Source organism: Equus caballus, chromosome 10, assembly GCF_041296265.1.
Source record: "Equus caballus isolate H_3958 breed thoroughbred chromosome 10, TB-T2T, whole genome shotgun sequence".
NCBI lineage: Eukaryota > Metazoa > Chordata > Mammalia > Perissodactyla > Equidae > Equus > Equus caballus.
The window spans coordinates 76,355,002-76,369,383 of NC_091693.1; the positions used below are offsets into that span (position 1 = coordinate 76,355,002).

The 14,382-nt window shown below is 36.0% G+C and overlaps 1 protein-coding gene across 9 annotated transcripts in view; it reads right to left on the minus strand.

The window, feature by feature from the left end:
• TBC1D32 (TBC1 domain family member 32) overlaps positions 1-14,382 on the minus strand; it is a 187,842-nt gene that overhangs the window by 172,829 nt on the left and 631 nt on the right. For all 9 annotated transcript variants that reach the window (XR_011422150.1, XR_011422151.1, XR_011422149.1 and 6 more), the window contains one exon: positions 4,442-4,603. Coding sequence is in view for 6 of the 9 variants with exons in the window: in XM_070223689.1 (XP_070079790.1) it covers positions 4,442-4,603 (162 nt within the window). In the remaining 3 variants the exon portion in view is untranslated. The remainder of the gene's footprint in view (positions 1-4,441; positions 4,604-14,382) is intronic.

Consider the following 14,382-nt stretch of genomic DNA (forward strand, 5'->3'; position numbering starts at 1 on the left):
TCTACAGTAACTGGACTACAGCTGGGCACAGGACTAAGCTAGACTCCCAAGCCCCTTTGCAGTTAGATATAGCCATGTGAACAACGTAAAGACCTGTCCCCTTAAAGCTTACCATATGGTTATTTAATGAAGGAATATAAAAGTAAATCTCAATGATTTACAGGGTAAGAGCAAGGGTAATTAAAACCCTTAGAAAATCTGTTTCATTTTACATTTGCTCCAGAAAACATGAATTTTTGAAACCACTGACATGAATTCTTCTGCAAGGAATATTGGCAAACTGGCCACAGGAAGAAATAAGAATAATAATTTTTAAAATGAAAAAAAAAAAGAAGAAACCGGATAGCTAAACCTCAATATCAAGAATTAAATGAACTAGAACTCAATAGCAGCCATTGCAATTTTGAAAAAGCCACAGAAAACCAGATATAGGATAGAATATGGACTCCACTGAGAAGATTCTTTCATACCCCAAAGAAGTCAAAATACAAAAAAGCTCTAACAGGTAGTGAATAAAAACCACATCAATTAACAATGAAAATCTACATAGTAAGTACTTCCACTTGCATATGAGTAATGTATGACAGATTCTACAAACGAATACTTCTATGTCAAACCACTATTTAAAAAATAAATATCAAAATGTTTAATTAGGAAAGTAATTTGTAAGTATTACAGTAAAAATGTTGTTAATAGATGTACTGTTGCCACATTAGCACTAAGTAATTTCTGAAGAATGACAAAAAAATAAAAATCAAACGAAAATACTCTGTGCAATTTGAAATCTTTCATCCATGATTCACAAAGCAGAAGACAAACATTCATTAAGACATTTAAAATCTTTGCGAGGTAATTATTATCGTATTAATTTTACACATGGATAAATTAAAACACAAGAAAATTAAATGGTTTACCCAAAGATAAAAAGCAATTTCCTAACAATCCCATATAAAACTTTGCTCTTAGCATTAAAATGCTTTCATTTTCTGACTAATAAAGTGTTTTAGTACTCCTTTTAGAATAAGTTTAATAATACTGCAAAAAACAGACTACTAGGAATTACAATATTATCCAAAGATGGAGATGACTCCAGTTTTTTTTTCCCTCCAAATCCAGAAATAAGAAATCTTGATCTCTATGGCTTTTATTTAATACATATTAGTGGTTAGAACTTGCTAAATTTATTTATAGCTGTACACTGTCACTTTGTTCAACACCATATTTATTTAGATAATACAATATTAAGTTGTCACAAAGGGAAAGAAGTCTTGTCCAAAGTCATAGAGAAAAGTTTAACTTTTTAAAAATAAATCAAATTTAATGCTTTAAAATACCATAGGTAATATAAGCTCAGGTATATATTCCAATTTTTCTAACACTGGAAAGATTCTAAGCTTCAATGCCTGCCTTCAAACGGCAATAGGAAGCAACCATGATGGCCCAGCATGGAAATAAACCCGATGCCAAAGACATCTACAGACATCACGTACCTCCAAGTCCAGAGAATAGAATTAACAAAGCAAACTTCATGTCTCCAAAACATCACCAAAAATAAATTTGTGGGATCCAAATTAAAAAGATTTTACTGTGCATAAAAATTATGTAAAATTTTTATTAGAATAAAAAAATTGCCATCTAGCTTCAGAAAGCAATTTTCAACATCAGATAACACTAATATGCTAGCTGCCCTACGAATTAGAAGCTAAAGAATAGAGCAACACTCATAAGCGTGAATTACGGAGAAACTAGAAATCTACCCTACTTGCCCATCCTGCCCTTTACAGCCCCGAAGTCTCCTGTTGTGTCACATCTCATGCTGGGGGGAAAAAAACCAGACCTTCAAACATCCATCACATGGCAAGGGATGAAAGAGAATTAAAATGAGGAATATCCACGTAGCTGAGCTTGAATATGAGAAGGAAACCTCAAACCTTCTTTCACCTCAGTTACTACCGTGTATTAAATGGTTTTCTGAATGAGAGGTAGGCATTTTGTCATGTTGTTCCACTACTCAAGAACCCAGAGTGGCTCCCTAACGTCTATAGCATCCACTTGGTTTCCACTCGAGGCTTCCATTCACCTGGCCAACTTTTAGCCTCATGACCTCTTTAGTCAAAAGACAAGGTTTTTAAGGCACCAACTCAAGCAGAAACGATATTGTTCCCCATCTTCTGTCAGGCTAGAAAGGCAAGCAAACAATGAACAATATACATGGAGAGCGTTTATAAAGGATTGAAAGTCAGATATGTATACACCACACAGTTCCTGCCCTTAGGAATCTACAGTGGATTAGTAGGGAGTCAAGAACACAAGTAACTATAAAAAGAACATTCTAAGAATTCTTACAGGGTGATACACACTGAAAATTGCCCCCAAAAGGGAACTAAGAGAAAGACAGCCTCCACACTGGACTCCAATATGAAACAACTGTACCACTTGAGACAAGTCACTTAATTTGCCTCTCTAGGTCTGTAAAATGAGGGGCTTAGAACAAATGATTTCTAAGGCATTTTCCAGCACTGATATTTTAGTTCTATGGAGTCTAATTAATACAAACTGTGCTCATAAGTGACCAACTTACCTTCTTTAGTCTTCCATGACGACTGTCAGACTAGGCTGAATGATACTTGTGAGAGAGTTTATTAACTGTCCCCGGTATTCATCCTCCCCCTCTTCCAGGTAGTGTTAGGTTAAAACCCTTCCCCAAAATTTTCACTTTGGGCACAAAGTCATCAGCTAGGTATTAAAGTTCCAAGTCCCCAGTGTAGATAAGTGTGAGGACATGACCAAGTTTTAGCCAATAAAAAGTGAATGGATAAAGAACCTTGCCCCCTACTTTTCCTTCCTTTGGCCAGGGTGAAATAGCTGCAGAGTTAGTGTGCCTGCTTCAACCACAGAGATGAAGGTAATACCCAAGGACAGGGGTTGGCAAAATACATACTCTGGACCTAAACTAACCTACCACCTGTTTTTGTAAACAGAGTCTTACTGGAACATATGCATGCTCTTTCATTTACATACTGCCTATGGCTATATTCATACTACAACAGTTTGCAAAGCCTAAAATACTTACTGCATAGCCCTTTACAGAAAAATTTTGCTAGCCCCTGCCCTAGGATGTGAGGGAATAATAAAATAAAAGGGACCTGGGTTCTCTGGATGAACTCATTGGGCAGATCCACCTACCTACCCCTGCACTCATGGACTCGTGAACTGTTATGTAAGAGAAAAAAAATTGCCTTCTTTGAGGCTCTATATTTTGGTGTCTATTTGCTATAGCTGTGTAAGATGTTTTCTAACTGATATATTCTTCTTCTATATTTCCATATGATCTTTTGCATATCTCACAGCACTTACCATACTGTATCGAAACTATTTCAAGTTTCTCTCTCAGTGTAATGTCAATTCCCAAAAACACTATGGATTATTGGAGGGTAGGAGGTGGTTAGAGTGGTTGCCAGCGCCTGAAAGAGGGAGGGATGGATAAACAGAGTACAGGGGATGTTTAGGGCAGTGAAACTACTCTGTAGGATTCCATAGTGGTGGATAGATGTCATTATAAATTTGTCCAAACCCACAGAATGCACAACACCAAGAGTAAACTCTAATGTAAACTATGAACTCTGGGAAATAATGATGTGGCAATGTACGTTCCTCAATTGAAACAAACATATTACTCTGATGGGAAATGTTGACAATGGGAAAGTCTACCTATGTGTAGGAGTAGGAGGTACATGGGAAATTTCCATACCTTCTGTTCAATTTTGCTGTGCTGTCTAAGTTTGCTAAACCTGCTCTAAAAGTAAAATTTATTTTAAAAAAAAAGTGAAAGGCCAGCCTGGTGGCGTAGTGGCTAAGGTCACGTGCTCCGCTTCCGCAGCCTGGGATTCAAAGGTTTGGATCCCAGGTGTGGACCTAGCACTGCTTGTCAAGCCATGCTGTGGGAGCATCCCACATAAAGTAGAAGACGACTGGCACAGCTGTTAGCTCAGGGCCAATCTTTCTCACCAAAAAAGAAAAGAAAGTGAAGATGTAAATCATCAGGCAAATATTTAGGGAAAGGGTGTCCTACATAACAGAAGCAACATGAGCGCAAATCCCTGAGGGAGGGCTTTGCCTGGTTTGTTTGAGAAAGAATAAGACCAGTGTGGCTGGAGCAGAGGGAGAGGAAATATGGTAAGAAATGAGGTAGGAGAGGGAGCAGAAGGCTCATGGTGCACCTTGCAGGCTATAGAAGGAACTCTGGATTTTATTTTGAATGAGATGAGATTCATCTCTCTTTGAATCAGAGAGAGCTGAGTGGAAGAGTAGCACCATCTGTCTCACTGTTTTAGAGAATCCTTCTGGAGGGAAAGAGGTGGTGGGGGGCTTAAATCAAGTGCTTTCAAGGAACCCTGCTGAGAGAAAAGTTCCTTTAAAACATTATTGTGGCCATACTTACTCTTTAGACTCCTGAGTTCTCTTAGTGACTTGCTGTACAACTGTGTCATAGCCAGATTCCTCACCCTGACTCTGATCAGATGTCCACTTTTCCATTTCTTCTTCAATCATAGACCCCAAAGTGTCGCATATATGCTGTCTAAGGTATTTCACAAATTCGTAGCTGAAACAAATATTTAAAAAAATGAAAGCAATAAATATCATGAACTAAATTATTAACTATACCCAGAAAAAATGTTAGCACAGAAAGATTCGTAACATATTTAGCTTTCTTACCTTAAACCAGGATTAAAGTATTTATTCATCTCAAATCATCAAGCTAATCTGGAATTTTGTTGTTTTTTTCTGGGATACTTGGTCAAGATCATTATTTAAAGATGACGGGAAGTTGGAAGCAAATTTCGGAATCAACCTAACCTTTAATGGGTTAGGAGTCTTTTCACACTTCTTTATTATGCTCCTGTCTTTAATGTGTGATGTAAGGGTGGGGAAAGTAGTTGTTAAAGATTTTCATAACTATTCAAGCTGATGAGGAAAACCAGAAGAGAGTAAGAGCAATTACGAAAGAATAAATAGGAAAAGGTTAAGCTCCATCATCAGAAGAGTTTTTGTGTACATTTTGAAAGTGGTAACTGACCTACATTTCACCTGATCACCTCTTGTCTGACTGTGTTTACAGAGAGAAGTATCTTAGATAATTCAATACATTGCACATTTCTCCTCATACTGTTAGGTTAATGGTAACATTAAAATTAGTCTGTAAATTCAGACAATACAGCGAATATGAGAGGGCAAGTGTTCCAAAAGTGGATAATTATTTTATGAAACATGTTTACTGAAAATAAAGAGCAACGATTATAATTAACACCATGATTTAGAAGGTTAAATTTTTGTGGTCTCTCAAATGACAAAGACAACTTAGGACAGGCCATTTTTGTAAATGCCACTATGTTCAAGACTTTCGGTTTGACTATATCGCAATATAAAAGCCCTGTATATATGCAGTACAGATGATCAAGGAGAGTCTAAATAATTTTCTCCCCATAACTATGAGTCCATCATGGCATCCAGCATATGGTCTTCCGTCCAACATTCACTAAATGACTGAATGGCCTCTACACAACAGCCACCTTACGTAGGCAGTCAAAGGACTTCATTTTTAATTTTAACTGCTTTTGATTGGGATTTCCTCTCCTGCCCATTTCTCCTTAACTCTGAACACATTGCTACTTCCTAGAATCCCCGTGACTGCTTCACTAGTGTAAGTGGCAGGCCTGCCACAGACAGTGCAGGCCTCAAAAGTCAGATGGAGATATGTGACAGGAAGCCATGCTACTGCACGTACTTATAGCAAAAGCACAGGCTCAGAATCAAAAAGGTCTGAGCGCCAACTCTACCACTCTAGCTGTGTGACCCTGGGCAAGTCTCAGTTTGCTCATCTGTAACTCAGGAATGATCATGCCTACTTCATCCCATTATTTTAAATTAAGGAGGCAGTAGACAAGAAACTTAAACTTTATAACTGCAAACAGTTAGATTAAAAAGAAAGAGCGCAGCAAACGTATTCTCCACTCCCACAGCTTCAACTCCAAATTCAATAAACAGGTGATTGCTTTAGCTCTTTCTTCTGCCAAAACGTCTCTCCAGAATGCCAGACCTCTATATAACTGCCTGATGGACAAGGCTACATTATGTCCTTTCACCATATCAGTCAGCATAATCAAAACCAAATCTATCATCCTACCACCTACTCACAAACCACCTTCTCTTGTAACATATATCTTTGTTAATGGCACCATCCTTCAACCAGATACCTGTGTATAGCCTCAAACAGCTTTAACCACAATCTTTTCCCTTACGGCTCTTATCTAATTAGTTAACAAGCTCTCTAATTCTGTAATTTTTCCTCTACAACTTTTCTTTCCCTTCCCACTGCCACCAGATTAATGTTCACATCTTCATAACCTTCAGCTAAACAATTGCAAGAGCCCTCTTAGGTCATCCTATAAATCAGTGGTTCTCAGACTATACCATGGATCAGAATCACCGGAAGGGCTTGTTAAAACACAGATTGCTGGACCCCACTCTCAGAGCTTCAATTCAGTAGGTACAGACTGGGGCCCAGAATCTGCATTTCTAACAAGTTCCCAGGTGAGGCTGATGTTGAAGCCGAGGCCAATGCCGATGCCAATGCTGCAGGTCCCAGGACCATAATTTGAGAACCACTGATGTAGACAGATTCTGTATTCAGAGAGCTTTTAAACTAGCCTAATGTTCTTAGAATCTGATCAGCAGATTCCTACCCAAAGAAGCAGTACCAACTCAAAATATTAACGAATAAATGCACATTTAGTTGCTTTATATTAGAAATATTTAAAATATGTAGATATCATTTTATGACCCTCTGTATTAACTGGCTTCTTCAATTAACAGACCAAGCATCAACTCAATAACTTAGAATAAGCAGGTCCTGCCATAGTTTTAAGAATTAGGTAGAATTAGTTTTTAATTTTCCTCCCCTACTGATTAGCTGTGTGAGACTAACCAAATTACATATCCTCTCTAGGCTTCAGTTTTTTCCATCTATAAAATGCAGAAAGCATTTCTCTTGGAAATCATTATAAATATTCTAGATAATATATGCCCTGCACCTATCACAGAGCCTGGCATAAACTGAACACTCAGTATTATTGTCATTATTATTAAATTTAAGACCCACTTTGCCATTGACATTTAAAGCACTCTGAGATCCCAATTTATCCTACCAGATTTACGTTTCATTACCACCCTTTACACATGCCCAACACTCCCCATGTTTTCTTTTCCCAACACCTTTGATAATATCATTTCACCTAATTTAGTGTTTTACCACCACCTCTCCTTAAGTAAGATCATCTTCTACAACCTAAAATGCTACCTTGTGATAAAGCCTTTCTTGGTTTCCCAAAACCTGATAGTCTTTTTTCTCCCAAGCCCTAATAGTACTTTGTCCCTCTCCATTAGCACTTAAAACATTCCATCTTGTGTGTAGTCACAAGATGTATCCTCTGCTTGGCTCCTGACCACATCTAAATCCAGATTTTTATATTCTTTATATCCTTGAGAACAGGACATATTCACTTAGCATATCATCTGCAAAACCCTCTACAATACTTGTTGGACTGAAATATAGGACTGGGAAAGGGTTTCTCTCTTCCTTTCCTTCAATATCAGTGGCTGTTAGTTTGAACTTGCTTATCCTTTCTAAATACTTGTTTTAGTTATTAGTCCTTGTTCATTTACTGCTTGTTAATAATTTCACATAGCATTATGCTGTAATTAACCCCCCATATGTGGTCTCTTATTCTTCCTATATTCCCCTCTGTAAGGAAAAAAGAAAGGAGAGAAAAAAAGAAAGGAAGGGTAGAGCAAAGCAAAAAGAACTCCTTTCTTCCCAACTACCCACCACATTTCTGGGACTAACATTATTTTTCAGGACTCCCAGACAGACACCATGGAATGCTCTTTACCTTCTCCATCTTCTGCATCCCATGCCCACCCACTCGATCACATCCATCTAGTCACCAACACTTGTTAACATTTCTTACACATCCTTGGCTTCATCACTTCCTCCTTTTCTTCATTTCCATCAATCAGAGGAAAACCACATCACCTCACAGATTACTAGCAGCCTTCTTGTCTTCTTAGCTTCACTCTTCCCTCTCATGTGCTATCTTGAACACTGTAGTCAAATCGGTCCTCAAAAATCACTGATTTACTTCTGAGTTAGAGCCATTTTACTCATACCAAAACCTCACAGCACGTCACATACCTGTCTCAGTAAATATTTGTTGTATTTAAAACTGATTACCGGCTGCCTGTTATCCTTCAAATACAACTTCCTTGGCCTAGAATTTAAATACCTAATCAACCAAGCCCCTTTATCAGGGCATCTCCATTTAAATAAGGTCACAGTCAATATTCTGGACAAACCACCAACCAGGCTGATTTGCATACAAGCAAGGAGAGACTTTTAAACCATAACCATGTGTTAAGACTCTGTGCTAAGTATTTTATTGTTTTATTTACAATATGAGATAAAATAGATGGGGATATAGATTAAAAAGTTAAAGAGCCTTGTCAAATTCACAAGCTACTAATTCAGATTCACCTTACTCCAAAATCCACATCATTCCCACAACCCCACACTCCCCTAAAGATGTAAAAATTGCAAAAATGTTTAAGTAATAAAAAAAGATGTTCTGTAGTCATAAATTGAGATTGGGAAGGGAAACAAACGTAATACTTATATTTTTACCAATTTGTATACTATTTAACTTCTTTCATTTAGGGAGGTAAATCTATTACATTTTATTTTCTCAAAATTATAATTGGCATATTATATTTAATAGCATAATTTAGTTAAAAATTTATTTTGTTATTCACTGAATTTACTTTTAAATATTTAATAGCTATAGTAAATGTATAGCTAGGAACTTCTAAGCTTCAATGAAATAGTTATCTATTAAGAAGAGCAGAAAAGGGAGAAAAAATATTTTGTAAACAATGTCCTGTAATATTTGATTAAAATAATAAACAAGAATTTTCAGAAATACTCCAAGGAAAACAAAACCCAAACTCACTAAATCATGTCACAGAAAACAGCCTCTAATCATCACCCAAGCAGTTTCTGCTTCTTCCAGTGACTCACCACTGCCTTATATTACTGGAAGATCTTCCTCTATGCAAGCAAACTTCCCATCCATTTTAAACGTAAACTGTTTTCTGGTTTGTATATTTCTAATTATATACCAAATCTTTGCATATTCTATACAAAACGGTGAAAACTTACACAGGCAAAATAGAAGAATTCAAAGATTAAGTTTTCAAGAGAATCCTTCAAAGATACTCTTAAATAATTTTTTAACATTTGACAGTCCCTCTACTGCCTTCCCAAACACACAGCTGGCTCTGAGACAGAGAAGGCAGATGTGTGCGGTGAGATCTGAAGAGCGAAAAAAGATGTGTGTTCTCCACAGCTATCCCATTTCTTTATTAACATCTTCAGACTTAACATAATTCTAACTGTGCTGGAAAGACCAACAATATAATATTATAGGAATAATACATCTTTGATGGTCATGGACTACAATAAATACAGCTTCCATTTATTTATATTTTAACTGAAGTCTATTAATATTCATTGCTCATTTTTAAATTTTCTAATAACGGAGTTTGTTATAGTTTTTTAAAGGATATGGTCTACACAATCAATAAATGGATCTATAATTGTTACACTTCTAGAAATCTATGAATCAGATTGCTTCAGGTTTAAGTTCTAAATCTTACAGGGATCAATCTTGCAATCTTAGACAAAACACCAGACCTAGCTAAATTTCAGTTTCCTACTGCTTAATGGTGATGATAATCCTAATGTGAAAACTGTTTATTACATATAGCATTTTTTTATACTTTGACACTTCTCTCACCAAATATACTATACACATATTTTACTAACCTTGTTACCTTAAAAGTAACTTAATGAGAAAAAGAAATTTGGTTTCAATGATACTATTATCAAAAGAATGCAAAATATCTTTCTGCAAATATTCCTCAAGGAGGGATATTAAAACCTAAGAGGACAGTTGTTTGCTACTAAAAAAAAATGCAACTTCACCATATTTCAGAAGCAGCTCAATTAAAATACACAGCAATGTGCCTGATCATTTTGGTTTACTGATAAATATGAAAATTTTCACACTTACATAGGAAAATTTTACAAAATTGAGTAAAAGAACATTCACTTTTTCCATTCTTTTTTCTCCAGCTTTATTACCTAGATTTTCCAAGAAAATTTAATGATTTTTTTTCCATGATGAACTTCTGACGTGTTCAAAATATTTATAACAAAATATGCACAAATACAGAGATTATCATTACAACATAAGGACATAAAAAATCTACTACAGGTTTGTTTCAGGAAATCAGCCTTTTAGCTATTTCAACAAGGAAGAACTTTTTCAAACATATATAGAAAAATCTATCAGTGATGATATGCTTTAAAAAGATATTTTATAAGTTATGAATTATAATGCTGATATGTTGAATTCTTAAAACAGATATTTCAGAATCATATGATTTATTATATGACAAACTTAAATTTATATATTAGTATATAAAAGGCTATGTAAAAATAAAACAAGTATTTTCTAACATCTACAACCCTTTAGGTCAAAGAATAAACTTCTGAGTCATGATAAAAAGTTACTAGAAATGTATTCATTAATTATGGAAGCATACATATCATTCTTAGCAATTTCTCCATACAGGGATAGAACTTTACATAATGGATGTTTTCCTGAAGCTACACATAAACACACTAGAGTTCACTAATTTAAAAAGTCACTGGTCGATTCTTCTGTAAAACAAAGAATAAACCCAATTCAATAAATATTACCGTGTTCCTTCTGTACGAAAGCAAAAATAGATTAGAGGGTTGCAAACATGAGCCCCTTTATTAGAGACTGTTACAATCATTAAAGTTAGTATCTCAAAAAACCAAAAAAACTATAATACAATTCTCACTGAAATGCAAGTAAGTATGCTCTAACTCTGCGGTTCTCAACCCTGGCTGCATATTAGAATCTCCTAGAGCTTTTTCCAAAACACCGAGGCCCAGCCTCTACTATTCCCCCAGGAAATTCTGATTCATTTATGCTAAGGCCCATTATCAGTATTTTTTAAACAGCCTCCAAGTGATTCTAGAGTAGACAAGATTAAAAACCAGGGCTATTGATTTTATAGGCGGCCAGTCTAAGTGTAAATATTTACATAACACAAACATATATAATGAAAGCAATGTCCTCTTCTCTACCTCTCTCCCCTCCCACAGGCCTCAAATCCTTGCTGCTACTTTTCAGCGAAAAGGGAAAAAGCTTGCATCTTTTAGAGAATGTGTAGAGGTTAAGGTGGAAAAACAGAAGCAGCTACGGAAAGCAGAGTTTAGTGCAGCTGCCCAATGGAGCAAATCCCCAAATTGGGCTATACTGCCTCCACTATGGTTTCTCCCTAAAGGACTGCATGTTCCCCCACTGGAAGTTATTATACTACCCGAAACTCCATCATTTATGGACTCAATTGTCTTAACAACCATCTTGTTACAAAAATGCCAACAGCCTGGAGACACCAGTTTCCCCTATAAGTCTGTTTCATAAACGTATTTTTCTTGCTATACCAGGACAATAGCAGGTGGATTTAAGGAACCAATGTTCTGATAGTGGACATGGCATGAGAGACAATTCTGAAGTATGAAACACTTTGGGAGGCAATATATATGTAAGTAACTTAAGAATATTTAGGGGCCAGCCCGGTGACGCCATGGTTAAGTTCACATGTTCTGCTTCTCGGCAGCCCGGGGTTTGCCGGTTCGGATCCTAGGTGCAGACATGGCACCACTTGGCACGCCATGCTGTGGTAGGTGTCCCACATATAAAGTAGAGGAAGATGGGCATGGATGTTAGCTCAGGGCCAGCCTTCCTCAGAAAAAAGAGGAAGATTGGCAGTAGTTAGCTCAGGGCTAATCTTCCTCAAAAAAAAAAAAAAAAGAATATTTAGTGTTCAGGTGAGTTAAGTCACTGAAAATAAAGACAAAATATGAGTGAGCACCTGGACTAACTGACCTTTAGGATCTCATCCAATTCTGAGACTATAAGACTCTATCAAAATACCAAACACAAGCATCTCCTCCTGTTTTCCTCTCCTACATAAGGAGTCCCTTCCTCCTAAGACACAGATCTCAGGCTACTGCAGCTAACACATGAATTTTACTATCTATACTTTTTTTTTTGGCAAGGAAGTCTGTCCCTGAAGTAAGAGCTCTGTCAATCTTCCCCTATTTTATGTAGGATGCCAACAAAGCATGGCTTGATGAGCAGCATGTAGGTCCACTCCCAGGATCTGAACCCCCAAACCCTGGGCTGCCAAAGCAGAGTACACAAATTCAAGTACTATTCCACTGGGCCGGCCCCTACCTTCTATACATTTAAGACTAAAAACTACTTTTAGGATTATAAATCTTACTTTTAAGACTACAAACAACTTTTAGGATTATAAATCTTACTTTTAAGATTACAAACTAGTTATAATTTGAATGTGTCTGGGTTTTTTCAGGTAGGCCACAAGTAAATCTCTTTAATAAATAGGAAATATTAACTGTGTAAGTTAATCAGCAGGCATTTAATCTATCTAACAAGCTGCAGAAGAGCAAATTATATTATTACAACAGTTATTAGACTGCTGAGAGGAACCAAAATGATCCAATTTTAACTTGAAAAGCACTTAAAAATTGACACAGGTAAAGCAATACTCATAGGCAAATGTGTAGCCTTAAATGTTTACATTTAAAAAAAGAAGAAAGGTTGCAAATTAATGAGCCAACCATTCATCACAAAAGTTTTAAAAGTTTCCCATGAAGGAAAAAAAGCAAAGAGCAGAAATTAAAGAACCATAAAATAAACATATAATAGAAAGGAAAAACAAAGCTAATAGCTGGTTATTTGAAAAGACTAATAAAATTAATAAACTTCTAGCAAAACAGATCAAGAACAAAAGAGGGAAGACATAAAAAACAAGCAGAAAAAGGGGGACAGAACTACAGATACTAGAAATATTAAAAAGGTAAGAGGATATTAACGAAAAACAATGCAAATAAATTTGAAAATCTAGATGAAATGGACAAATTCTCAGAATATGATCCTAGCAAAAACGTACTCAGTAATTTACAACTATTTTAAACAACTATTTGCATGTGAAATAAGAACCCCAAATTTAATGCTGATACAGATTTGTGTCAGGTAAATTAGTATTACATGCGTATATAAAACATTAATGACAAAATGACTGAAATCTGAGAAAGTTACTGTTTTCTGTATGCCACTATTTAAGTAATAAATCAACAGCTAACCAATACAAGCTGGTGTCTGGTATCTCCAAAATAAAGAATATGATCATCCACTATCAGCTATTAGTAGGGGATTCAATGAAGCAATAAACAAGAAAATCATGGAAACACAAAAGAAACCAGATGTATAACCAGAAATACTAACTAAATTAGAAACTCTATATTAACAAGAATTCTTTCCACACGTTTTAAAACTCCCTGGAGAATCTGGTGAAACCTGTAAAATGCTCCCCCGATAAAACTGCAAGAAAACTCAAACTTTTGCATAGAGTATTAAAGGGCTCAAGGACCCCTGATACCCAAGTATGAACGGACAGGAGTTCTATATAAGCAGAACTTCAGGACACACAAGAGTCAGTACAAGTAACACAAGAAAAAACTTAAACGTCATCTCTGTAAGATCAAAATCAAAGGCAAACACTGAATTAAAACTACCACTGCTACTAATAATAAATTGAGGTACTCAGAAGTAAACTTTTTAATGGAGAGGCTTAATTTAAATTATATAAATCAAATCAAAAGAAAAACACAGGTCTCTAAGGAAACATATCCTTCAAGATCTACCTGAAATAGTACCTTATTAAACTTCCTACCTCTACTGCTCCCAAACCCACAGCACTCCGTACCTCTTCTCTGGCCCTTATATTCCTGGCATGTATCACAGCCATCTGTGTATGTGCCTTATTCCTTTATAAGAATTTAAACTATTCCACAGGAAGTTAATAATCCCACTTCAGTATTCCTGCAACGCTCAGGATGAATAATTGGCGCAGCCACTGAAATATTAGACCAGCAAAGGAACGGGGATCTTGGGAACTCAATGCTTTTAGGTAGAGTAACAGGAATTCCTTGAAGTAACAGAATTACTCTTAAAAGAATAACAGTAATTTACAATTAATGCTACTATGTTGCCAAGGAGAAAAAATAAAGATTGTGTTGAACATAACATCGCGGGAGCAGAAGCTTTGGAAAATAAGCAAAGAATAAAGATAAATTCGGCATTT